Source organism: Triturus cristatus, chromosome 2_1 (genome assembly GCF_964204655.1).
Source record: "Triturus cristatus chromosome 2_1, aTriCri1.1, whole genome shotgun sequence".
Lineage (NCBI taxonomy): Eukaryota > Metazoa > Chordata > Amphibia > Caudata > Salamandridae > Triturus > Triturus cristatus.
In genome coordinates, this window is record NC_140581.1 from 848562182 (window position 1) to 848587621 (window position 25440).

General features: G+C 43.7%; 1 protein-coding gene across 4 annotated transcripts in view; it reads left to right on the top strand.

Annotated features, from left to right (window-relative positions):
- Positions 1 to 25440, top strand: part of RFX3 (regulatory factor X3) — a 690714-nt gene that overhangs the window by 563510 nt on the left and 101764 nt on the right. For 3 of the 4 annotated variants that reach the window (XM_085632944.1, XM_085632947.1, XM_085632945.1), the window contains 2 exons: positions 9680 to 9799; positions 16367 to 16482. In XM_085632944.1, coding sequence (XP_085489070.1) covers positions 9680 to 9799; positions 16367 to 16482 — 236 coding nt within the window. Of the gene's footprint in view, positions 1 to 9679; positions 9812 to 16366; positions 16483 to 25440 lie in introns of all 4 variants that reach the window. The other variant, XM_085632948.1, reaches the window with a different exon arrangement.

Here is a 25440-nt window from a genome sequence, read left to right on the forward strand (position 1 = left end):
CTATGCCTCCCAGGCGCATGCGATACGCAAGGAGCCTCCCCTTCTGTTCAGCACACTTATGCAAAACCTCCCCCCGAAAGGAGCTCGCTAGGAGAATGGCTACCCCCGCCGTCTTGTTCGCTGCCGAGGAAAAGAACTGGGTAGGGAACCTGGCAGAACGCATCCTATGGCAATCTCGGGGCAATAAGTGTGTCTCCTGCAAAAGGCAAATGTCCGCCTGCGTCCCCTCCAGCAACGATAGGATCGCTCTGCGCTTCACCGGGTTATTCAGACCCTGAACATTAAGGGTCACTACCTTTAGGCCCGGCATTCCTCGCGGGGATCGGGAGCGCCATGCAATGGGCAGGGAATCAGCGGGTGGGGCCGCCGCGCAGGACAAGCCAAAACAAAGCGGGCATAGACAACATCGGACGGGACCTTCCCAACCCCAAAACAACCCCCTCCCCCACCCCAAACACACCCCTGGCAACTAGCCACCCACAAACTCAAACACCCCATTGTCTCAGTCAAGCCCCAAGACGGGCAAGTCCGTAGAAAAGAACGAAGTGGACGTCCAGCCACTCACCTCCATCCGCTCCCCCCCCACCCCCCCGCCCCGTACCAAGCATGTAAAGAATCTAAAGACATCTCCCCCCGGAGTGTGTGTTAGGCCATCAAGGCCACGCCAGAGGAGCCGGTCGAGTCCCCGGCCGCCGCCCTCAGAGCGTCGGCCATGTCCGCCCTGATGGTAGGGGAGTCCGGACGCCCCACGCTGGCCGCTGAGCGCCGCCTCGTTGACCTCCGCCAGTTCCGTCTCTCCGAGGACCTCCACGACGGCGTAGCTCCTTCTTCCTCCGCCGCCGTGAGCCCCAGGACACCACAAATGTCTGGCAAGGATCGTAGCTGGTGTAACACCCCATTCCACCGAAAAATCAGGCGGAAGGGGTGACCCCAAGAGTACTGCGTCTCGTGTTCGCGCAAAAAGTCAGTGGCAATCCTAAAGGACCTGCGTTTCTGCAGCGTGATGGCGGAGAGGTCCTGGTAAAGCGCCACCGGCCGATCCCGGAAAGTCAGGGGCTGTTTCCTTTGGGCCTCAGCCATGATGCGCTCCTTCAGTGGAAAGTCGGGCAGGAAGGCCAGAATGTCCGGTGGAGGTGCCGATGACTGGCGCTGCCGGCCGACCCTATGCGCCCTATCAATGCTGATGGGAAAGTCCGCAGCTTCCCCCAGGATCTCTCGGAACAGGGCCTGCAGGTAGCCCCTCAGATCGGACCCCTCATCCGCAGTCGGCACACCACGCACTCGGATGTTGTTCCTCCGAGATCTGTTCTCAAGGTCCTCAGAGTGGGCCTGGAGCTCCACACACTGCTCCCGGAGGCGGAGAACGTCCTGCTGTAGGTGGACTGTCTCCTCCGCTCGATGTTGGCCCTCCGTCTCCACCGCTTCAACACGTTCGCCAAGGCCCTCCACCTCCCTGCGCACTTCTCGGACCTCACTGGCCACCTCCCGCTTCAGTGTCTGGAAGTCCTCCCTGAGGGAGCTAAACAGTTCCTCCATAAAGGCCCTCGTGACGGGTGGCTCCCCCCCAGTCACATCCGCCGGAGCCCGGGAGGACCCCGGTGAGGGCTGCGTCCTGTCCCGCAATTGCTGGGCCCTGCCAAGCATGTCCGGCAGGGTACGGTCCCCTTTCTTCGGGCCGCCTCTTCCAGACATCGCTAGCTCCGCAGTCGAACACAGATCCAGGCGCCCCAGGGGTGCTCAGCCGCCGGCAAGCACTCGACGTGGGTATCCCCCACGAGCGAAGTCGCTGCGTCACAGGTGACAAAATGGCGGCCCAGTCCGGTCACCGTCAGACGCGGGAGCCCGTGCGAGACAACCAAGGGGGCCGCAGTGGGGGGGTCTCATCAGCACATCCCTCCGAGAGTCAGCCCAGCAGCAGCGGGGGTCACTTGCATCCAGCAGCCAGGACTCCGGCGAAGGCTGCCACCACTGCTCCTTCGGGGACAAAATGGCGGCAGGGCGGAGCAGGCCAAAATGACCAGGCCCGACGACACCACCGGGGTCCCTGAAGCACCCCACAGTCAAATAAGTTCCACCACCGGCCCCAGTCCGTCACGTACAGGGCCCAGCTGGTCCAACCCCGTCAGGGAGTCCGCTGTACCTCGGCTAGGGGTTAGGGGCCCCCGCAGTGCGAGGTGTCGCCGTCACAAGTCCGAGTGCCGGGGCGCCCGTCTCAAGCCCTCCGCCCCGTCGGGTCCTCTCCCGCAAGGCTCCTTCGATCTCCGTCGAGCGGCGGGCCAGATCCCCTCCAAATCGCAACTTTCAGCACCAGGCCCAACCGAGGCGTCCGGACAGCACTCCAATGCGCTCCGCCCCTCGGGCTCGCCGTCGTCTCTTGAACTCGATCGAACTTTTGGGGGGGTTCCCCCGGGGCGATCCGAACCAAAACAGCACCAATATGCACCCCTGATGCTCCGCCACTCTCCTCTCCCGCGCTGAGCCTCAGCAGGGGGAGAAAAGCGTAAGAAAAGGGCTCAAGCTTGGCCGGGCCGGAGGAGCTACGGGAGGAAGCGTCCGCTCACCCCGCCATCTTGGCCACGCCCCCCAGAAATATCTTTTAAATAACATTGACGGCTAATTGGTCCAGAAGGTTCGGGCATGAGTGTCAATGGACTGGGAGAACACAGTGCAGTGCTATTACATCTTCATGGCATTCCTGCCTCGTAACCTCCCAGCTAGATCACATCAGTTTGCGCTGGGTAGGAAGAGGGTGGGCCATGATTGTCAGTGGGATCAGGAGGGAGTGGGCTTGGCTGCGTCACTAGTATTTCGGCTAGATGAGAAAGAGAAAAGATGCGAGTATCCACGTCAATGGCCCTCTTTGAAAAAACATTTCCCATGTAATATGATATGAAAACAGTAGTAATTAATTTTGGTTAACCCAATTCTTTTTATTCTTTTTTTTAAAAAATTATTATTTTTCAGCCATAAATATAATACCTCAATACCAAAACACACGAGAGCACAGAGGATCAAACAAATTGTACGAAAGAAACAGAGAGTAGAAGAGAAGCACAAACCATCACTAATTACAGTTGCTACACGTAAAACAGAAAAAGCTAAGTACATAAATGTAAACACAAACACAGATATCATGGGTGCAGCAAATTATTCATCCCACTGGACACCAGACCACACACTTTTAAATTTTAACCAAGCGCGCGGGCCTCTAGCTTTAGCTAGTGCTAATTCCATTTCATACATTTCTCTTATTAAGACCCAAAATTCATTAATAGTCCGGCTCGCCCTTTGAATCCATGCTCGGGCAATACATAGGCGGGCACACACTATAATAATTGAAACGATTGCTCTTGAAAGAATACCCCGATCTATCATTACCCCTAATACTATTTCCTTCTCTATGATCTGGCTATCATGACCGACCAATGTTGTAAGCACCTGGGTTATATCAGTCCAAAATCCGCTCAACCTAAGACAGGTGACAAACATATCACGCAGTTCAGCAGCATATTCTTGACATTTCGAGCAGTATGACCTAACAGACGATTGAATCGTAGCCCACTTAGAAATAACCTCTGGAATGTAGTAAAGCATAAACATAAAGCTATATTGCTGAAGTTTCAGATTAACTGATGTCACTGCAGCGTCTATAGTTTCCAAAGAATCCTGTACATCTTCCTTTGTTACGTCAATTTAAAAAAATCCTGCTTAGCTTAACTCCTATCTGTATGCCATCGCCGTTAACAGCAGCTAAAAGTTTCTGATATGCAAAAACGATAGTTCCACGACCAGAGGTTTGAAAAAAAACAAATGGTACCTCAGAGGGACTCAGCATTTCTAATAAGCCTTGATCACGTATGAAATAGTCCCTTAATTGCAAATACTTAAAAAACATATTCTGTAACAACCTTGTCCGTCATACAGCTGACCAAGCTGTACTATGCCCTTACGCTGCCACCCTCCCCCAGCGTGATCATGAAATATATCAGGCAGTATAGGATTCCCCCACAGCATCGTGTATCTATGCAACTCTGGCAATGTATACACTTTACAAATATCATGCCATATCCTGGTAATATCTCAAATTACCTTAAACCGGAACCGTTTTATACAATAAGAACCCTGTATCCGGTCCACAAGCTAGTTGATATGATAGCCACACTGTGCCGGTGTCAGGCCCTTTAAGTAAGCTTTGAATTCGACCTACAAAGTCTGGGAGCTTAAAGCCACTTTGTTTATATGGTAATTTATTATATTGAATAGCTCTCCTTGCGCGCCGGTAGCCCCATATAAAGCTGCCTACGACACCTTCTAAACGCTTAAAAAATGTCCATGGCACCCTTAGCGGGATAGTGCGATATAAATAAAGAAATTTTGGGAGAATATTCATTTTTACGACATTGCACCGCCCAAATATACTAAGTGGAAGCCGGAGCCAACTACGCAATTTCGCCACCACCTTTTTTAACAATGGCTCTTAGTTTAATGTGACAACATCATCAACTTGGCTGCTAAGGCAAACTCCAAGATATGTTGCCGTTTTATTAATTTCTAATGTTGCTGGGGCCACTACAGGTTGAAAATTTAGAATTGTCTGGGTCTTGTTCAAATTGAATTTATAGCCAGAAAAAGAGCCAAATCGCTGAGCCTCTTGCGTAATTTCTACTATAGCTTTTACTGGTTTGGAGGAGAAGATAGCAAATCGTCTGCATACGCAGTTCATTTGAATTCCAAACCATTAAAAGACACAGGGAAAATCCTAACTTCTGCAGCAAGTGCGTTATAAAGAGCTCAATATAAAGAGCAAATAATAATGGGGACAACGGACACCCCTGCCGCGTACCCCTTTGAACAGTTAAGTAAGATGAAGAGAGACCATTAAGTTTCACTGCCGCTGCCGGGTTGCTATAAAGCTTCTGGTCCGCCGAGATAAACCTTTGGCCGATGACCGAGTGACGACATTGTCGTCCATAATCAACATCCCGATTTGCTGGTTTAATTGACTAGAGACGTCGAATGCAGCTATAGCCGTATTAATGTGGGCAGACGTGTCTCTACCAGGGACAAATCCATGTTGTTGCTCCAAGACTAAAAGACGAATAACTGCAGCCAAAAAGGAGGCGAGTATTTTTGAGAAAATCTTGTGTCCACATTAATCAGCGATATAGGCCGATATGAGCTCATTTTCTCTACAGACTTCCCTTTTTTGGGGAAGACTATAATATTAGTAATATTCTGTGAGGAAGGAGCATCCTCCCTTGAAAGAGTTTTTTACATAATACAAGAAAGACATTTACCAATACTTCTTTAAAGATTTTATAAAATTCCAACGGAATAGTGTCTTCACCAACAGCCTTACCTGTTGGCGAAGCACTAACCGCTTCCTCAACTTCCCCGAGATCTACATCCTTTTGCAAAGGCTCTGAAAGCAATGGGTTCAAGACCGGCATTGCAATTTCTTGTATATAGTCCGAAGCAATTTGCTGACAGAAAGGTGTTGAATCGCCATATAAGTTAGCATAAAAGAGCCTAAATTGTTCCACTATATCTATTGATCGAGTATAGTCTAAACCATCTACTCCCTTAATTAATTGTATATGTGATCTAGCCCTTTGATCAGCAATCTGATTAGCCAACAAACGACCAACCCTTTCCCCATATTCATATTGCTTGGATTTATACTTGTAATAGTTATTGGCTACCTTGTCCCTCAACCTTCTCTTCAATTTGGCTCTTACTTCAATAACCTGTTGATAAGTCCGTTGTTCACATATGTCCCTTAATACAATTGCTCTAGTATGTTGTTGCTCCAAATCTAAATAAAGCCTATGTTCCTGCTCCACCAGTCGAGCATCCTGCCGATTCTGTTTAATGATATATTGCAATGTAGCCCCTCTTACATAAGCCTTCAAACAATCCCAAATTGCCGCAAAGGAAGCTGTCCCCCAATTTTTCTCTATGTACTCCCCTAATGTTCTTTGCATAAATTCCACATAGTCTGAATTACTGAGGAGATGTCTAGGAAAAGAGAATTCCCTGACTGCTTCTTTAACCCCGGGTAGGAGCTGTACTGTTAACATCACTGGGTTATGATCCGATGTAATTTTGAGTAAAAATCATGTCTATTCTAGAATACTGTTTAAGCGATGACGAATAAAAAGTGTATCCCGGTACCATTGGATATAATCTCCTCCAATTGATGCAGATAAAGAAGTTCTAAAATGGCTGACCTAGTTCTACCCATTCTGACACGGGTTGAGGTACTAGTGGTGTCAATCTTCTTATCTAAAATACAATTAAAGTCTCCCATGACAATCAGCTCTCCTGCCCACTCCATTAATTCAGAACATAAGTAGTTAATAACCTCAGGGCAGTCAGTGTTGGGACCATATACCATACATACCGTAACCCTATGCCCATAGATCAGCAGTTTGGCTATTGCCCACCTCCCTTTAGGGTCTGCCATCGTTCGAGACACAGTAACTCTGCAATTCCTAGACTTAAGTATAGCCACCCCTCGATTAGAGATCGACTGCGAAGTACATGCAAGTCTGTCAAAGCCAAGCTGTTTTAAGTGGGCTCTATCCTTAAAAGCTAAATGCGTTTCGGCAAGCCCTAATATATGAGGTTTAAACATACGCAGTTCCTCCATTACTAACCGATGCTTCCCAGCCTGATTGAGCCATCATACATTGCAACACATATACTTAAAGTCCGGCATTTAACAATACTTGTAAACTCAATACACTCACTTCCCCCCTCATTACGTGCCCCTATCATTAAAAAAAAAAATGTAGACGGCCGTCTCTAATAATTTTTAAGCGAGCCGGCTTTTGCAAAAACTCTTGTGAGCAAACATCTTTCAGAGGATCAATTAATTGGCGCAGCCTCCAGCGCTTGTCCATAGCTGATTTGCATAAATCAGAACACACAAATACAGACAAAGTATCCACCTTTACAGGGGCTGATGGACGTGCTTTTAAATAAATTGCTTGGCGCAACAAAAAATTACCCAGGTGCACCAGAATTGGCCATGCAAAATTAGACCTAGCTCAGTTGCGTTGCAAGGTGGACAAAGGCAATCTGTGCGCGCGCTGAACCTGGGTGTCCACATCCCAATCCGCTAAGTCAGGAAAAGCTTTCTGAAATAGACTGACAATGAAGGCCCTCGAGTCCGAGCCTTCCCTTCCTTCAGGAATACCAAAAACTCTAAGATTCTGACTCCGCTGCCGATTCTTGAGGTCTTCAATCTTGGCTTGCATAAACATAATTTGTGAGTCCTGTGTTTTTGCAAAGTTCTCTGCATGCGTGTTAGCCATTTCCACCGTTGCAACACGTTGTTGTAGGTCCGTGACCTCCGAGGAAAGCTGAGTGACATTAAGTGTGACATCTGTCAATGCTTGCTTAATCTTCCTACTGTCAGCCTTAGCCTGCTGATAGTACTCTTGGGCTTCTGCTCGCTGAACAGTTAGCGCTTGCATAATTCTATACAATTATGGCTCCTCGCTGTCAGCCGATTGCTGGTCTTTAGCAGAGATCCCTGATTCAGGAGCAGGAGCTGATGGTAATACTAAGCTGGGGGCAGGGTCAACAAATTTTGAAGGGGAGGCAAGCCCAGTTTCTGCTTATAACTCTAGCAGTCCATCAGATGACAGTACAAGGAAACTTGGAGATCCGCTAGTAAATCCGCATAGCATCCCGTCCTGGCCATCAGGACCATCGTGAGACATAGGTACATAACCAAGAGGGGTTGCTCGGCTCCTTCTTCAGGCCCTATTCCTGCTGCCATTGCCATATTGCCGGGGTTTGATAGCCTTTTTCCCTTGGAGGCCACCCATTTACGCAGGGGACTCGCCTCAGGACCAGTCTTTGTAGTACTTGCCGCCGCCTCCTTTAGCCGTCCCAGTGCATCAGCAACTTGCAGCTTAACTCCGCCACCTCGACCCTTATCTCCTTTGCCTACCCTAGTAGCTTTAGGGCCTTTCGCTTTTGCACCTTTCCCCCCCCAATGGAGCATTGGCCATAGAGCTGCTGGGAACCCCTGCCTTATTGGTACCACCTATTGAAGTGCATTGCTGATTCACGTTTCCTTTTCGGTAACTAGACTGACTAGACTGAGTATTTCCTTCCCCACGACCAGGAATAGGCTGCATCAAGTCTGCAAAATGATCAATGTCAGTTTCCTCTCTAATTCCAGTATCCATGGGACTACAGACCGATTGATCCGGAATAAAGGTTGTATCACTTTTATGCCAGTCCCCCTTCTCATTCCCTGTATCTGTGCTTAAAAGGCGATCAGAGCTTCAGCCGAATCTTCTGGGGTCAGCCCGCCATTTTCCAAAACAGATATTAAATCAAATGCTGAGCCACATTCTGAATTGTTGATGCCACCCGCTGCTGGAGCATTAAACGACCCCTTACAAAAGTGGCTTCCTCCATTTTATTCATGTCTACAGCGCCGGTAACTTGATCTCTGACAGCCAGTTCATTTCTTTTAGCAGTTTCTTGACAAATAGAAGCATGGGGGTTTGAAAACAAAGCTTGCCGATTCACCAGTCTTCCCTCGTCCCCTTGGCCCTCCTGGACTGCCTCGTTTAACATCTCGGCCATTTCAGATCCCGAGATGGAGTTCTCTGGCCCACAGGACCGGGGGAGCAGCTTGGTTGCTCTCCCGGAACCCAGCAGCCTAAAGATAGGTTTACCCAGCTGGGGGCCAGTACCGATACCGGGACCGAGAATAGGCACAACACCCACCTCTGCATCCCCTGCCACCGGCATAACTTCAGACGGGGTGTTGCTGCTGCCTCCTCCATCGTCTAAGCTCCCCGCAACTGTCACGGCATCAGTAGGTACCTCCGTCCGACCCCGTTCCCTAGCAGCACACTGCGAGGCCATTCTGGCCTCCTGTACTGCCTCTAGCAACCCCGTCGACCCTCGCCTGCTATCTTGTCTGAAGGAAACACTTCCGGAGTCAAAAAGTAGATGTCGATGAAAGCCGCAGTGCAAACCACCGCACGATCAGCAAGCACGACTCTCCACATCTGCCCGATCCGGGACATCAGATATAAGTACCGCTGCTGAATTCAGTTTCTTTTTAAAATATTGTAGTTCTCCAATGCGTCTCACTAGCTGCACCTCATAAATTTGTTAGAGAGGCGGGCGGGCTGTCAACGGTTCACCCGGGGCCCATGAGGAGTGCAGAGGAGAGCATCATCAGAGCGCGGAGTCAATACGCCATCCTCCTTCCCACCTACCGGTTAACCTAATTCTTTTGGGGATGTTAGCATTTATGTAGTCAAAATTATTATTGATTTTAGTATCTTGCACCACAATTCGAAATTATTAATTAAGAAATATGTTTAGCCGCTGTTTTGTTGGTCAGAATGCTTGGATAGATCCATGCCGATGTAAAGGCCTACGTTTTTTTCTTTTCTTTTGCATGCTTCCACGTTCTAATGCCAACTGTATCCTATACAAGCCAAGATATGTTGTGTCTAAAACACATTTGGTGAAGGACGCAAGTGAAAATGTAGTAAGTGCATTGTTGTTTGTTTAGTAGGAACTCCAGAGAAGTGCACGTGAGGGAAAGAGAATTGGGTAATTTGTAATACTGTAGTAAAGTCTACATCCTGTCTGCTTATAAATGTAATGCCTTTTCTTCGTCTTTATTTGTCCGAAGGGGGAACTCTAAATATCATTACTACGGGATTCGTGTCAAGCCAGACTCCCCTCTTAATCGACTACAAGAGGACATGCAATACATGGCTATGAGACAGCAGCCCATGCAGCAGAAACAGAGGTACAGTCCAGTGTGAGTGAAGAGCAAGAAGTTCATGTTTGTTGTTTGATTATCTTTTACCTCCATTTTCATTAATTACCTCTGTTTGGCACACAGCCATGCAATGGTTTATGCGTCAGTGCAGACCACACTGTACTGTAGGCATTCCGTTGCGAGATTGGGGTTAGTATTAAAGAAAAGCACTCAAATATTTTTTATTTACCTAGGGACTTAGTTTAGGACATGACTCCACCAATCTACCTTCATACTCATTATTTGTTGATGATATCTCTGTGCTGTTATGATTTATACTACGAAAAAATCAAAAATGGCCAGGAGGAAAAAATATATAAATCTTACTCTTCAATAGAAGACTGAATATTCCTCTATTAGCAGTGCATAGTCCTGTCGTTCATTAAATTACATTTCAACATAGGAAACAATCACATACCAAAGAACAAATGATTACATAATTTAACGTAATCCAGATCCACTTCTTCATAATTTAGGGACTTCTCTCAACAAACCATATACATATATATACACACACATACAACACTTATATACAAATGACAAAGAATTGACAGTAGTATTAGGTTCCTTCCACCCAAATCGTCAAAAAGGAAGTGTTCACCTATTCCCTTTAGGTAATACACTTTGAGGTAGTCTTATTAACACAATTGGTTCTAATCTCTGCAGAACCTTAGTCGCAAAATTGTGCATAGAATCTTTTAAACTAAATCAAACAGCATCTCATCAGACTCCTCTTATCATAATCTGTCATGATTTTTACTGTCTGTATTACTTATTCTTCCTGATTATATCCAGCTACACCAGGTGATACAGTACCCCTCGAAACTAGGGGAGCAAACTGGGCGAAACCAATTGCAAAGATTTAAGTAGTATCTTTAGATTGCACTTCCATTGATTCATATCCATTATGACCTTTTTTCTTAAGACACTAACGGTTATACTTGTTTTCAAAAACTTTAGCTTTTTTGTGGGGACTGTTTTATTTTATATTTCATGGAGCGGTAGGTTGTTTGGTACAGGCAAGGTCACAAGTGTGGTAAGCAACAGAAAGACTACACCTTTCATTGTGGCAACCTGGCATTTTGTAACATATGCTGTGCCTTATTACACATCTCTTCTCGTTGTTATCATTTGCTCACTAGTTCGAAGCCATATTGGTGGAATAGGCTGTTGGCAATCTAATGTTTGGCCTGGCATTGCAGACATCACTATTTTCTGCCATCACCAGTTGCCTTTATCTGATTCTGCAGTGCTTAGAGGGTGGGTAGTCTGGAGGTTTGTGTTATTTGCCAAATAGAAATGAACTCATTTTCTTCCCAATCCTTTGTGCAACTTACCTCAAATTTTATGAAACTGCTATTTTTGCACAAACAAAATGTGCCTGGGATTCATACAGATTGTTTTCATGGAGCATCGTCATTATCTGGCCTTTGTTTTCCTAAGTGAAAGCTTAATTAGCAAAACTGCTAAATATCTGAAGTTGATAGGATAGAAATCCCCAGGTGCATTTCTTGCCTTTATGTACACCCAGCCGTTTCACATTTGCAACTAACTAATAGGTTTATTCATCATTGCGGATAGCAGAGGCAGGCATTTTGGCTCTGGGCTAAATCTTAGCCGTAGGCCTGGAGCGGCAACTCAAGGCTAGTGAAGCGTCTTCAGCTGCAGCTATTACAGCTTTTTTTATCCAGCCCCGCGCCCCTCCCTAGCTGCTACCATAACTACAAAGGATATGCGAACCAACGGCTGTCTGCAGTGTTAGCAGCAGATGACGCTTGGGCAGTGGGCTTCAATAAGTACTGTGAAAGATGCCAGTCTCCTATTCTCCATGTAGATGAGAATTGAGCAGTGGGCTTTACTAAGTACTGTGAAAGATGCCTGTCTCCTATGCTCCATGTGGAGTAGACTTGGGTAGTGGACCACATGAAGTACGACCCACATGCCAACTCATGCGTGCAATCATCATCAAAGTTCTGAATCTGCAGATGACCATAGAGTGAGACACTTAACGTTATTTGTTTCCCAAAGGCCTAGATATATTTACAGCAAATTGAGATTCACTAAATGTAATGATGTGTTTGAAAAAAGCCATATTATGTACATTTTGGATGAAAATTCTGAACCCTTGTCTTCCAATCTAACTGCTCAGAAAGGTCATTACATTGAGAGGCAATCGATTATTATTTCTGTGGGCAGAACAGTCTAGCTGTGTTTAGGAATTGGCCAATTAGAGAAGTACATTGCGTTCTGCATATGATAAAATAGTTCTTCTTACCTCATGGGAAAGCTCACGATACCCCAGTCTAATGTACATTCAAAAACTCGGTTAATACATGTTCATCCATGGTTGTCTATAAACCAAGGTTTATCCACGATAAACTAAATGCAGCAACAGAAAACTAATTTTCTGAAAATACAGGCACTGTAGAATGCAATGAAACACTCTGGGAAATGTACAAAGCTGCGATGAGAGGGAAGTTATTAACAGGAGAAATAGGAGATATAAAAGAAAGGGAAAAGATAACTAACACTTTAGCGTAAGACATATTCAACTAGTGAGAGTCTATATATACACCATCCCACTGAGGGGGAAAAGAGGTTAATACAAGATAAGAAAGATGACTACAAAGCAAAAAGTACTAAAGCTGTTAAAATGTTTTACCTTGGTATACAGAGGAAACTATTAAACCTTGGAAGCTCCTATAACGGTTAAAAAGCCATGAAGAGCAACAAAGACTGCATAATACACAATTTTACAGATATTTCACACCCTGGAGGCACAACGGGAAGACCTGAAGGCCCTTTAAGAATATACCTCTCTTGAGGCAAGGATCACAGTGTCGGATTTAGGTGGGAAGGGCATTTCTCAACTATATTGCACACTAGTAAACAATACTCCAGACCCCATACGTGCTCTGATGGAAAGATGAGAGCATGAAGTCGGCACTCTAGGTGATGAAGATTGGTTGAAGCAAAGATGGCTCCTTGGTTTCACTGAAAATAAGGCTTATTTAATTAAAAAACCTACACAGTGTATAGTATAGCCCCACTAAGACTAAGCAAAATGAAACGTGGCCTCGACACCCACTGCCTCAGGTGTAAAGTTGGGTTGGGTACCTTATCACACGATTTGGGAGTGTTCCTTCATACAATATGACTGGATGCCGATTTGCTCCACTCAGATTCAGGTAGTGGGAAGATCAGTTATACCAGAGCCTAAAATTATACTACTGTTTCTAACTAACGAATGTGGTACAAGGGAGCACGATTGGACCTCTAGACTTCTGGTGGCATTGGGTTTACTCATAGCAAAGTGGGATATTGCATGCCACTGAAGATCAACTTGAGCCCACCTACCCCTTGGCAGAATGGACAGATGGAATGGACTGCTGCACCAAGGCAGAAGAATATGTGTATAAATGAAGGGTTTATCCTGGAAAATACTGGAAAGTGGTGGGGTATGTGGTAGAACCATTCTTCCAAAATAGATGACTGATGTACGAATGTATAAAGTCCTAATCAGGATTTCAACAAAAATGTGATGCTGTTGATGCTGTGTTTTTTGTTTTTCACTGTTTTGAAAAAAGAACAACAAAGAACTCTATAAATCTAAAACTTCAATCAGTCCTGTAGGTTTAACACAAATTATCCTAAATTGCCACCTCCAAACACTAACATGAGAGTAAAGACAAAAATTAGAGGATGAAATTAAAAAGGAGGAAATTTGGTTGCCGATAACAGTTACAACCTGATAGAAACCCCTGGCCGCAACAAACGCCCGATGGATTTTTTTCTTCTAAAGAAAAAAGCCAAGTCCATAATTAAGCCACAGCATGACATATTTCTGGAAGCAAGTAAGAAAGGGGAGTTGTTGGCAGACTTAACAGCTGCCACTATAGCAATGATTCACAGAGAAGGGAAACCTAAAGATACATGTGTATCTTATCATTCAAAAACACTGCTTAATAGTGAAATCAAAATCCTGGTGAAAATACTAAGCAGTAAGTTGAATGAAGTTATAATAAACTTGAAATACCCAGACCAAATAGGCTTTATGCCCTTAAGGTCAAGTAAGCTTAACATAAGGAATCTTCATAATAACCTGGCAGCAGCTACTAAAGTTAAGGAACTGAACATTCAGTTCAGTAGCATTGCCCATCCTGTTCTCCAATGTGGAGAAGATGGAATTCAGAATGAAATTCCAGACCTAGGTTTAATTACTCTACAAAATAACTATTGCTAAGGTAAGGATAAATACTTCTCAGTCAAGGAACTTCCCAATATGCAGACGGGCATTTCAAGGATGCCCATTATCCTAGATACATTTGCTTTTGCCATAGAACCCCCCTCCTTAGCTGAATAGACATGAAAAGACGTCCAATTAAAGGAATAGGTCTGAGATAGTGATTGGGATAAAAGGATCTCATTATGTGCAGATTATATTTTATCATATATAGCAGATCCGGAAAGCTTTTTGGACAGGGTTAAGTAAAGATCAACATTCAAAGGTGGCATTGCATTCCCTAACATCCAGAAGTACTGTAAAGCAACTCAACTTGGGTTGCAATGCATTCCCTATCATCCAGACGTACAGTGAAGCGGCTCAACTTTAGGTAAATACTCAGTTACTCAATGGGCATGCCTACCTCTAGGAGCGCACTCTAAAAATGGGCTGTTACACACTGGGCCAGAAAGGCGTTCCACCAGATAATAAATTCTTTATTATCTGGTGGAACACTTGCTATACAACTCCACACCCGCCACAGGTGTCATAAGTGCAACATGGAATAACCTGAACAAAGAAATGGAATGGAAAAAGAAATTAACTCCCGTAATTTTACTATGGGTAAGCATATGAATGAAAATAACTTTGACACTGCAGGTATTCAAGAAATGGGATGCCTAAAAGAGGTGTGGAATGCAAATGGAGTGGTCTTCTGCACCCACCTACAAACCAAATCTGTGCTAAATGAGTCTCAGACATTTAAATACCTACAACTGAAACACTCACTAACAGCCACAATCAGGCCTGAAAAAAAACGATGGAAGTTTCCATGTTAGAAAAATGTATCTTGGATGGTTTGATGACAGGAGAAACACTTTCATTTACTATACACTCTTGATAAACACACAACAAGAACTGACTGCTCTTAGAGGAAGATGGTAGCAAAATGTGGGGGAAACAGAAGATTATATGTGGGGAAAAGTCATTATTTTCCGTAGAGAACCCTTGATTTAAACAAAGACTAATTCAGCTGAAGGTATTGCATAGAATACATTATAGCAGAACACAACTATATAAGTTTGGGATGATCAAAGATGATAAAAGTCTTAGCTGATATGAACAGAGGGGAACATTTATAGCATGTTCTGGGAGAGTGCCACAGTGACAAACTACTGGATTCACATTGCTGAGTTTATGGGAGTACACTGATTTAACCAGATATAAAAAATTACTGATCAATCCGGGATTTTCAGTTTCTTAACGAAACATCAAGGAAATGGGCAAGTCCTCCAAGACAATTGGAATAGGAAGGAGACACGGACTGGTGCAAGCCTGCAAAAAAGGTAATCTATTTGGGGGAAGCAAATGTAAATGGAAACTAGAGAACTTTCTTTCCCTTTCCAACTCCTCTGTGTTCATTTTGAAAAAGGAATCATATAAACACATGAAAGATCTGCCTCTAGAGACCAGAATATCTATCTGGAACTGACACTGGAAGTACATAGCCCTTTGAAGCCCTTTGAAGAGTAGAGTGTGGGAAGTTGCATACTACTGTTAGAATGAATACTCATGGTGATCACGAGAATGTCAGTCTTGTCACAATTTTATTTTACAGTTGGAAGAGGCTAACAAAATATTTCTAAAACAAAACTCCATGTATCTTTATTTGACCTCATAAGTGAATATTAACCAGTGTTATTTTAGTAGCTTGATACTTCAAATGAAAAGTCTCCTTAGTTAAAAAAACAAAATCAGTACTTTCTCTTGTGTCTTACCTCCATTCCACCTGTTTTCTGGTATCTCCTTTATATCTCCAGGAACAGAAAGCCGCCTTAAGAGAATATTGTACATTTAGGGAAGACAGATCTCCAGCTGTGATACCACCCACCCCCCCTCCAATATTCAGGCTTTGTTCTCTTGCTGTGTTTTGCATATTACTAGGTAGGCTGGAATAGCAGAAATCACACTTTAACTATTGGTAGCTGACAACACGGGCGGTATTTCTTAGCTTTGAATTGACAATCACCTTTTTTTAATCTAAAAGTATTGACAAATGGTCATTGCGAAGGTGTAGGGAGTTAAAATGTTTTTATATGAGTGAGAAGTTGTTGGTGGCTTGGGGAAATCTGATTGAACAACTAAACTCCTTTTTGAAAAAATATATCTGTGGTAATGTGATTATCCTTAGGGTTATTTGCAGTTAGGCAACTCAGTATGTAATTTGCTCTAATTCTACTTTTTCTGAAACATTAAGGCTTTTAAAAAATTGTTGTATAACACCAATATTTCTCCTCCAAATCATACTGTATATTGATTTTGATGCTTTCTAGGTATAAGCCTATGCAGAAAGTGGAAGGGGTTGGAGATGGCTACACGGGAAGTGGTCATCAGACGTCTGTTGAGCAGACTGTTATTGCCCAAAGTCAACACCATCAGCAGTTTTTAGGTATGCCGTTCCTGAATTTGAATTAAAAATTAAACACAAAAAAATACAGTAAATTGAAAGGACTAATGTGTTATGATTCAGTGTTTTAGCACTGGGATCAAGTTGTTTTCAGTTTAAGGGGTCTGAAATACAACCAGTTATAGTGATTGAAAACTACTTATAGTTGTTTTAGTCTTGTATGAGATTTTATCGCACTGTCAGTTATGATGTATGATGAATGGGCACATTAAATGAGGTGGCTGGATCAGTAACCATCTGTTTTAAATTGTGTCTCAGAGACCAAACGACAGTTGATTTGAGAACCACACCAAACACGTATCTTAATCATTAAAACTCCAATAGAACTTTAAAAAAGAATCTCTGAGCTGGTTGAGTATGCTGTCACTCTATTATCTCATGTTCTTGCCCTTTTTCTTTTTATTTGATGTCAGAAGTGGGTGGTTCTGAGCCCGTTCAGTTATTCAGATCTCTCACACGTCAATGACAGGCAGGTGCGAGATTAAAATTGCCACGATCGCTGTAGGTGAGTTTGGGTTTAAAAAATACACTCCAGCCTTGCCAAAGTGCTGGGATGTTTGTTTCAGGCTTCTTAGTTACTTTTAATTCCCCCTCCTTGCCTCTTCAAGGTCCAGAGTGAGTTGATGCATGGCAGTACCCACTCTACTGATCTTTTCTAAGAGCTAGGTTAGTTTTGACACACTCTCCCCGCCCCTGCGCTACCTATTCCACTGGTCCTAACCTTACTTAAGGACCAATGCAGGCTGCACAAAGTTCTAGCCCCATTCTACATAGAGCCCCTTCCCAGGCTGTGAACCGTGTCTCAGGTGGGGTATAATGTTGCCCCTTGCCTTCTCCTAGTATTTCTACTTTGCCCAATGGCCAGGGTACATGAGCACTTGGGCATCTGTCAGCTACGCTGGTCTTCCATCCTTCTCCTGCATGCGTTTGTTGGCTAAGGCTGTCGAAGGAAACTGACAGTTTCCCCAGTGTCATGCAGGAGAAGGAGATCCAGGGAAGATGACAGCTGGTTTGGTGTCATGTTCATAAACATGTGTAAATGTCATGGAGGGAATACTTGAATTAGTCTCAACACTACCCATCCCTTAGAGCTGCATTTCAGCCAATCGTTTTTCACCCACTGTTTCTCAAGGGAGATCGGCCATATGCAAATTATTCTTAGTCCTGCTCTAATATGAATAGTCCAGCCAAACCCAGGGTCCCTCCAGGTGCAAACATAAGCAACTCCAGACCTATTTCTGCCTCCTTTTGCTTCATCACTGGGGTATGGCATGAGTCCTATGGCACAGCAAACACCAGGACCCAAAGAAAAGTACATTGGAAATTGGTATGAAAGGTCAAATGGTGCTACCATTAGTTCAGTGCAGTGCTACAATTTTGCATAACTGTGAATTTTCAAAGATGTTTTGGTAGTTTTAGAGCTCAACATGAATCAACTTTAACTTACTCTCATGCTGACTCAATCCCCTATTGTCTGTAGCAAAATTCCCCTTTCCTAAGGCTCGAGATGCAGAGAATGCAGATATTATTTGGAGCAAGTAAACCTGTATAGAGCTATAAGTGCGGCAAATCACCCATGAAGGTCTCAAGGCGCTGGATTGTAGGTACAGGATAACTAAGTGATTTGCTCAGACTCACAGGATATTGATCCCGAAACTCAAATCTGGTTCCCACCGGTTCCGAAGTCGGCCACTCAAGCCCTTACGCCACATCCTCTCCCTTCTATTTCAGCAACCAAACAAATAATTGCATAGATTCTTACTTCAAAAAAATAACAGAGGCTGCGACTAGCAGCTCAACAGTGTCTGAAGCCAAGGGACAAACGTAAGTTGAACACCAAAATGATCGTTGGCAAAACACTGATTGGTGTTCTCCAGCCTTAACAAGTATAGACAATGCTCCTTGCGCACACTTTTTACGGTTCTCAACACTGTCTCGCCTGATCTACCCCTAGCAGCAGTTTTTTTAGACGCCACTAAGGCGTTCGATTCAATAGAATGGGACTACATTTTCGGAGTAATGCTGCGTATGGGATTCCCACCCCTCTTTCTATCATGGATCAGGCTCTTATACCACTTGCCGGTGGCCAAGGTACTCATTAATGGGCATACGTCTCAACCATTTTCCACCACGAGGGGTACCCGTCAGGGGTGCCCACTTTCCCCTCTGCTCTTTGCCATAGCAGTGGAACCATTGGCAGCGAAACTGCGGCAACATCATAAAGACAGGGCAGTGCGGTGCAATCAGCGGCAGATCCTTATATCCCTTTACGCGGATGATATTACTCTATATATTCGGAATCCACATGACAACTTGAACCCGATACTTCTAGAGTTTATAGTTTTTTGGAAATTGTCGGGGGTGCAAATTAATTGGGGAAAATCTTGTATATTCCCATTGACAATGGCAACACATAGATTTCCACTGGATTACCCCCTAGAGTGGTGTGATGAGGAGCTGCGATATCTGGGAAAAAGGGTGACGAGGGACAGGGATGAACTTATGCGTTTGAACTATGGCACTGCAATGACACGCATAGCGGACTGTGTTACCCGCTGGATTGCTCTGCCCTTGTCCATGGCAGGCCGGGTCTCCTTGATTAAAATGGTGATCCTTCCACAATTACTCTACTTATTTTTAAACATTCTGTTTTATCCGGGGAGGCATTTCTTTGTGACGCTCAGGTCCAAGCTGACGTGGGTGGTCTGGGGGGGGTTGGCAGCCGAGGTTGCAATGGAACACGCTCATTAGACCATACTCGCAAGGCGGGTTTGGTGTACCCAACTTTGAATTATACTACATCAGTGCGCAGGCCCATTATGCCTGGTACTGGGTGGCACAGCCCAGGTATATGCCGCAAGTAGCGGCGGAGCATTGGCTTGCACACCTGATACCCATTGATGGAGTGCTATATGATCCAATTGCGCCTAGGGACAAGAGGCCAACCACCATAACTTGTACGATCACAGCTTGGCGACACATTGGGCGCATGTTAAATGCTCCCATGCTGTATGCTGCCTCCTTACCTCTTACATATCACCCGAATATGCCTCTGCTGCAGGAGACGCTGTTTCACAAATTTAGGGAACGAATGCACATTCAGACATGGGGGGACCTATATCATGAAGGGAAATTCCGCTCTGCAGAGCAAATGTTACAGGGTCTACAGCAAACCCCACTCGATATTTTTTTGTATGTCCGACTTAGACAGGGGATCCGGACCCTCACCCCAAACTTCCCAGATGAGCCACAGGAGTTAGCTCCATTACCAGTGATGTTTAAATGCAAGACAGCTAAACGGCTAGTCGCCTTAATTTATAGGGCAGTGCACACACAGAGGGAGATACTGGACACGCCCTCCCGTGCATGATGGGTTGAGGAACTTGGCTTGGCACTTACGGATGAGCAGTGGGAATATTGTTGCATGCAGACTGAGAGAGTGTCGGCCAGCAGCAGACTCTGCATGATACATTATAAATACCTGCATAGATTATACTATACGCCGGCTAGGATGTATAGATATCAGTTGAGAGATACGGACAGCTGTTCCAGATGTGGAGCTCCTGGAGCGGATTTTTTACAGCTGGCATGGGTGTGCCCTGGGGTGAATGACTACTGGACGCAGGTCTTTAGGGCTTTGACACATATGACGAATACGCACATAGAACCCACGCCGTTGATGGCATTGCTTGGTTATGTCAAACCGATACAGGCAACACACCGGAAATATGTTGCCCTAGTGCTATTAATGGCTAAGAGAAGGGTGACCTGTCGCTGGGGCAGGGGACGAGCCCTGAAATTTAAGGATTGGATTGCTGATCTAGTGACATGTCAGGAGCAGCTTGCTGGCTATGCAGAGCTCTTACCCAGTGCCTCTAGACCACGGGACATTTGGGCGCCCTTGACCTGCTACTTGATCGAACATCCGCAGGGATCACACACTGATGTAGTAGGAACACGGCGAATGGGAGGGAGGCTTACTCATATTACATATTAGAAATACCGCTATGCTTATGATTATTCTGTTGCCCAGTATTGACAGGCAAACCAAATGTGTGGATAATAGAGTACAAGGGGACAATGGCAGTCTGATATTCTTATGATGTGTGCACACTGGTTGGCCAATGAAATAGGAAACACCCTTCCTGGCCTTTGATGTTCCACTACCTCATTGCTATGCCTGGATGAAGTGCATGTATAGGATGGTTAATATAAAATGTAGATGCAGATGGGATGCCAATATACTGTGTACAATTTGTGATGATGCTAATGATGCTCTTGTTTGAATTAAAATAATAAACAGAAATCTAAAAAAAAGTATAGACAATGCAATCATTATGCCTAAAGGAGAATGTATTCTACATTGTCCTTTCTAGCATTCCCCTTTTGCTGTCTGAACAGCAAGAATGAGACAAAATGGGAGGCGTTGACTTTTCAGATGGAACTTTGTTACTCCTGTGAGGCATTCTTGGTCTTTCTTCCCCTTTTTCTTTCTATTTCATTTTTTTCCTCCTTTTTATATAAACTTGTGGGTGGAAGCATTTGGTATTTACTGTATACATTTGCATAGGTCTTGTTACTTGGTAATGTGAATCCCAAGCCCACAACTTTGGGGAGAATATTTAAGTGATAATTAGGCACATACATATATAGACTTTTTGCAATTGAATGCTTCATACATTTCAACTCATTAAGCGGTAGAATTTAAGTCACTAAATAGATTCATAAGCTACACTCCTGCTCAGTATAATAATATTTCACATTATTGCAGCTTGGAGATAGATTACTCTTTTTATCGTGTATCCAACCTTCATCTGTGCAAGAAGCTGAAAAACCGCTATATGAGCGAAACAAAAGTGACCATCATCTTCTATTGTTTGCACTAGATCTCACTCAAATTATTTATAAAGTTTCCAGTAAAATGGGGGCATCAGATTGGAGTTATGCCATTGGAGACAGTTTAAGAAAGTAGAATACTTTATGGAATTACGCATGAATAATTGAGTGCTGTGCTTCAGTTGATACACACAATGAAAATGGGGAGCAGAGTGTTATGGTCGTGGAATCCTAGCTGGTTTAGCATTAGGCATTTTGGGGAAATTTCCTGTAAAATCTATGAATATCTATAATAGGAAGACAGAAGTTATTAAAAATTAATAGGATGTATTCAAACATGCACTGAGAAACGTTAAGAGCCTTTATGGATAGCTGGTAGTCTTTCTCCTATCAAAAGATAGAAAAATAAAAAATCTGAAAACACAATATAAGAAAGATTGTTTTAGCATTAACCCTAAGAGACAACAAATGTATGGGTTCTGTTGTGGTCCTCAATCAACCTAAAAGGTATTTGCAAGTTCTGGAGCCCAGCAGGGTATGTTGTTGGATTGTAGACGTCTCACTTCAATTATCATATGTCGTATGAGGACTGGAAGAGGTAGATGTTTGCGCTTTATAAATGTATAAAAATAAACAGGTGTTTGATTGGTCTGAAATACACAACAAGAATGAGGTTATTTGAAGTTACTTCTTTAGTAGTGTGGAGAACATCATGGCCACCCAGTTCTAATGGGATACTAAAAGAGGTCTTAACAAGATAGTTTAAGTGGGCAAAAGTTATATCCCCTATTGCATGTAAATATCATAACACAAGGTAATATCCCTCCATTGTGGGATGCTTCGATCTTGTGTACCACATTGAAACATTGTCCCAATTAAAAAAATATATATATTAATGAATTTAATTAATAGAGACGGAAGGGAAGATATTTGCCAGGATATTAAGTAAATTAGTGGCATGCAGTTACTACAACTTTCACAAACTGAATTTTGGAACAATCGGTCAGCTATTGACAACATTGCAGAGCCAAGCAGAAGAAAACATATGCCAATGTGTATGTTAAATCGATTATAGTGCAGGTTTTGATCCTCTAAATCAGACCTGACACCGAACCTAACTGAAGCAAGCACTGGCAACACTCTGAACCAAACATAAACTAATCCTGCTAAAACAACTGGTCTGGCTTTAAAATGCTAATGCATTTGTGCATGACTGTTTCTTCATGTGATACCACATTAAATGCAGACCTGTCAGTGCCTCTAGTAATGCTTCTGATGGTAGGCCCTCTCCTGGTGCTGACTGACCGTGGACGAAGTCTGTCTACTCCCTTGCCAGGCTGTGCTTGGTCTTACCTCTTGCTTCTCTATCAGAGTTGCCTCTGGCACTGTTCATGCCGATTCAAGCTCTGTCCCTGGTGCTGATCTTGTATCTTACCCCTTCCTTGGCAAGGGTTTGTCCAAAGCCAAGATACACTATTGGCAAAACTATGCCTCAAGCTGATAAGTGCTCTCCTCCCACGCCCAGCCTAGGCAGCAGTGCATTCTGAGCATGGATGAAATTTGTGGATTTGATTTGGACACCATACAAGGCCTCCAACATTGCGCCACAGCATGAGAATGCGTATGAGAAGGCAGATCATTTGCTCCCTCCTCAAAATAAGGATGCTGGGATGCAAGACCTCTCCAAAGTCTGTCCTGGATTTGCTCTTTTTTGCTACAGATTTCACAGTAGTGGTTCACTGGACTGAAGAGTAACTGGAATTACATATCTATACTAAAGAGACTAGATCTAACTAACCTCCTTATGAAGATTTTGCAACATGGTTCAGAAATGTGTGAGCCCTTGTTGTCTTTCAATGTAGCCTTGACTGACCCAACCCTGGCGGCTTCGTCGAAACCATTCTTACTTTTAACAGCAAATCTCTCCATTCCAAGATGTCGCAGACCAGCACCAGAGCACCTGACTGCAGAGAGCCTTGTGGGGCAGTTTTCTGTGAGTAAGGTGAACCCAAATTCTTTACTGACCTCTCCACTGTTCAGGAAATCTAAAAAACAAAACCATGAAGAAGGAAAGGTAATTTCTACTGCCAATTTGGCTTTGTCTTCCTTGAATGCAGTTTGTCTCCTTTGTCACACATGACCTTTGGGACGTGGTTTGTGAGGTCTTATGAGCCTTGCTGGAGGATGTGCACAACTCCTGTGCTCACACAAGGCAAGATAGACAGAATGCTGAGAATATGTTGTATGGTCTGGATTGGAGACTACGAACTCTGTTGCCCATTCAAATGGGCACCAGTGTCCTTACTAGGAAACATGTCTGTATGTGCTCCATGGGATTCTCTGAGGACAGCCAGGTTTCTATGATTATGGATTGAATCTAGGCATTTGTGCAAGAGGACTGATGTGGCCATAGAGAAATTTAAAGACAGTAAAGTTGCCACCTGCTCACTTGGGTTTCGTCCATCAACAATACAGAAAGTTAAAAAGTAGTCAAGGGGTCTCGCCTATATCACCTGTGACACCCTCTCAGCATGTGCAGCAGTCGCTCCAGACTTTATGTGGCAAAGGATGAGGACATTGCAGCAGCACTTCTCCAGACAGCACTCTCAGGCCCCTCTTATTAACTCTCAAGCCTTTTGTCAAGGAAAGGCTGTGCAGTGGGCACTGTTAAGGGTTATGTTGCATCCCCTTTATCGCCAGTTTTAAGGTGCTTGCAACTCGATCCCTCATTATGCTAGAATCTGTGACCTATGCTGTAAAAAACATGTGCTTATCACCCTACTTATGTGAGCTCTGGATAATATATATATATATATATATATATATATATATATATATATATATATATATATGATTAGATTGTGTTGCATATTATATGAGTACATACAGTATGCACAGATGTGATCAGATTTTCAAGGACATACATTTCAAATATGAAAATATACATATTGCAAAGTCAAGAACCAATTTGTAGGTATGAGACATTTATCATGTTTTACAATAACTATATAGTTCATCAGGGAGATTTTGCAACTGTCCCCCTTTCAGCACAATCAAATGTGAGCCTAGCTGCAAATTTGCTGATAAGTATCAACCTGCAAATCTCAACTAATCACATGTTGACCGGCTACTAATTTACTTAGCCAGTTTGCCTTATCAAATAGTGTCTGTGGGGACCCTATAAATCCCTCGGTCTAGCCTGCTAACCTGCAGCTGCGTAGATGCCTCAGCAGTCTCACTAATACACGTTGCATCTGTAACCAGTCTAAAACCAATTTCCAGAGAGGCTTGGTGTAGAACAATTGCTTCTGTGGTTCCTTATTGTTTTGAGGGAAACAGCAACAGGGTAATTAGGAGGGTAACTAGACATCTATGCGTGTCAACGCAACAATATGCTTACCATCTAACATTTAGACTCTGAATTACTATGTATACGTAAAAGTTCCTGGTATGGTGCAATTCAGGAATAGCTTTTAGGTTTGAGCTGATGTTTTATTGTATATGTGTATACATATATCGAGCACTTTTAGCTTGCTTCGTATCTTTTGTACAGTAAACAATTTATACTCCTCCTATGCTTTGATTGAGTATGCATTTAAAAAAAATGATGCTTATGAAACATGAACGATGAATCCTGTAAATAAAACACAATTCTGAATATTTCGGAAATTGGCATATTAATCTGCCTCTTACACTTCATGTAAGAGAAGCATGGGTTGAGCAGCAAGATAATCCCAGAACAAACACTATTTCAATAATCAATACAATGACTAAATGTGCCCTCAGGTAAAACCCCAAGCAGCCAATACAGACAAATACATACTTCAAAGATTATAGAATCTTTATTAAGTCATTTTGCATAAATGTGGATGTAGTTTCTTGAATGTGGCAATGCGCAGTCGACATTACAATAGCTAAATGAATTCTGTGTCAAGGTGTGATCTCCCAGTGAGAGTATTGATCTAGCCTTCTGTAAGATTAAGTGGCATGTTCTGTTTCGCCTCTTTTTACCTAAGCACAAATAAAATCAAAGGGAGTTGTTTAAAATGTACATTTTTCTACTTAGTTACATATTAATAAAAAGGGAAAAAACATGGATGTCTT